The sequence below is a fragment of the Eimeria tenella genome, genomic scaffold (assembly GCF_000499545.2).
Source record: "Eimeria tenella Houghton genomic scaffold, Eth_scaff3044, whole genome shotgun sequence".
NCBI classification, from domain to species: domain Eukaryota; phylum Apicomplexa; class Conoidasida; order Eucoccidiorida; family Eimeriidae; genus Eimeria; species Eimeria tenella.
In genome coordinates this window covers 878-1,380 of record NW_013542913.1, presented here as the reverse complement: position 1 = coordinate 1,380, position 503 = coordinate 878, and the positions used below count along the sequence as shown (strand labels likewise).

The 503-nt window shown below is 68.4% G+C and overlaps 1 protein-coding gene across 1 annotated transcript in view; it reads left to right on the top strand.

Moving 5' to 3' along the window:
• Positions 1-68: 68 nt before the first annotated feature.
• ETH_00036200 (60S ribosomal protein L17, putative) overlaps positions 69-503 on the top strand; it is a gene marked incomplete at both ends in the record, with an annotated part of 857 nt that continues 422 nt past the window's right edge. Inside the window, one exon of the mRNA XM_013375975.1 lies at positions 69-355. Coding sequence (XP_013231429.1) covers positions 69-355 — 287 coding nt within the window. The remainder of the gene's footprint in view (positions 356-503) is intronic.

The window sequence follows — 503 nt, the reverse complement described above, 5'->3', positions numbered from 1 at the left end:
GCAGCAGCAGCCGCCGCCGCCGCAGCAGCAGCAGCAGCAGCAGCAGCAGGTGTTTGTGTGTGCTGCAGGCGCGCGGGCGCTGGGGAAGGACCTGCGGGTGCACTTCAAGAACACGTACGAGACTGCAGCGGCGCTGCGGAGGGGCCCCCGGGGGGCCCCCCTGCTGCTGCATGCAGCAGCAAAGTACCTGCAGCAAGTCATCGCTCGCGAGCGATGCGTCCCCTTCCGCCGCTTCGCAGCAAACGTGGGGCGCACGCCGCAGGCCAAGGAGTTTGCTGCTACGAAGGGCCGCTGGCCAGTCAAGAGCTGCAAGGTTCTGCTGGCGCTTCTCAAGAACGCGGAGGCCAACGCCGAGGTTTGCTGCTGCTGCTGCTGCTGCTGCTGCTGCTGCTGCTGCTGCGGTGCGGGGGGCGCGCTGGGGGGTGCTGCTGCGGTTTTTGTGGGGGGCTCTCGCTGCTGCTGCTGCTGCTGCTGCTGGTGCTGCTGCTGGGGTGGTGCTCTTG